The 843-nt window shown below is 54.1% G+C and overlaps 1 protein-coding gene across 1 annotated transcript in view; it reads left to right on the forward strand.

Moving 5' to 3' along the window:
• The window catches only part of Trak2 (trafficking kinesin protein 2), a 54,187-nt gene that overhangs the window by 45,655 nt on the left and 7,689 nt on the right, over positions 1 to 843 (forward strand). The window contains exon 13 of the mRNA XM_026788849.1: positions 208 to 413. Coding sequence (XP_026644650.1) covers positions 208 to 413 — 206 coding nt within the window. The remainder of the gene's footprint in view (positions 1 to 207; positions 414 to 843) is intronic.

The following is an 843-nucleotide window of genomic DNA, read 5'->3' on the forward strand; positions in this document are numbered from 1 at the left end:
GGTGGTGGAGGTTTGTGAGGCCGAGTGAGGTCCTGGGTTCGATCCCTGGGCACTGAGGGGTGGCAGTCAGGAGTGACTGATGCTGCTGTACCGTGCAGATTGTCCTCTCAGGTGGGAGCCCTCCTGGACCAAAGTTTATTTTCACCGTTAGTCTCGCGGTTGCCCCTCTAGTGGGTGACAGCGACAGAAACGAACGCTTCTCTCCTTGACAGGGCCCAGCAGAAGCGGGTGTTCGACACTGTCAAGGTTGCCAATGACACTCGGGGCCGCTCCGTCCCCTTCCCAGCCCTGCTCCCCATCCCAGGCTCCAACCGCTCAAGTGTCATCATGACAGCAAAGCCCTTTGAGTCTGGCGTCCAGCAGACAGAGGACAAAGCACTCCTGAGCCAAGGGAGCAGCATGGAGACTCCAGGGTAAGCCCGGGTCCCAGCTGTGGGCCTGCATCCCTAGGGGGCCTGCATCCCTAGGGGGCCTGCATCCCTAGGGGGCCTGCATCCCTAGGGGGCTGGCAGACTCACACTCGTTCCCTTGCAGAGGTTGGGGGGCCCATTCCTGCTGCATCAGCTCTGAGCCACCTCCTAATTCCAGAGACCCATGAGGATGCGATATTTTATCATTTATAATCCTCGCTTTCTTTTAAATATTCTGTATGTATGTGTATATATATATCAAGTAATGACACAGAGACTTGTTATTAATTGTGAAAGCTTGGTCTTAGCTTAGACTTTTTCCCAGCCAGCTCTTAATAACAGATTAATCTGCCTCTGTTAATCTATATCTGTGGCATGGCTCGGTTACCTCTGCTGTGTACCATGTGTCTGTCTTCAGTGTCCAGCGGGCATC

The sequence above is a fragment of the Microtus ochrogaster genome, unplaced genomic scaffold (genome assembly GCF_000317375.1).
Source record: "Microtus ochrogaster isolate Prairie Vole_2 unplaced genomic scaffold, MicOch1.0 UNK8, whole genome shotgun sequence".
NCBI classification, from domain to species: domain Eukaryota; kingdom Metazoa; phylum Chordata; class Mammalia; order Rodentia; family Cricetidae; genus Microtus; species Microtus ochrogaster.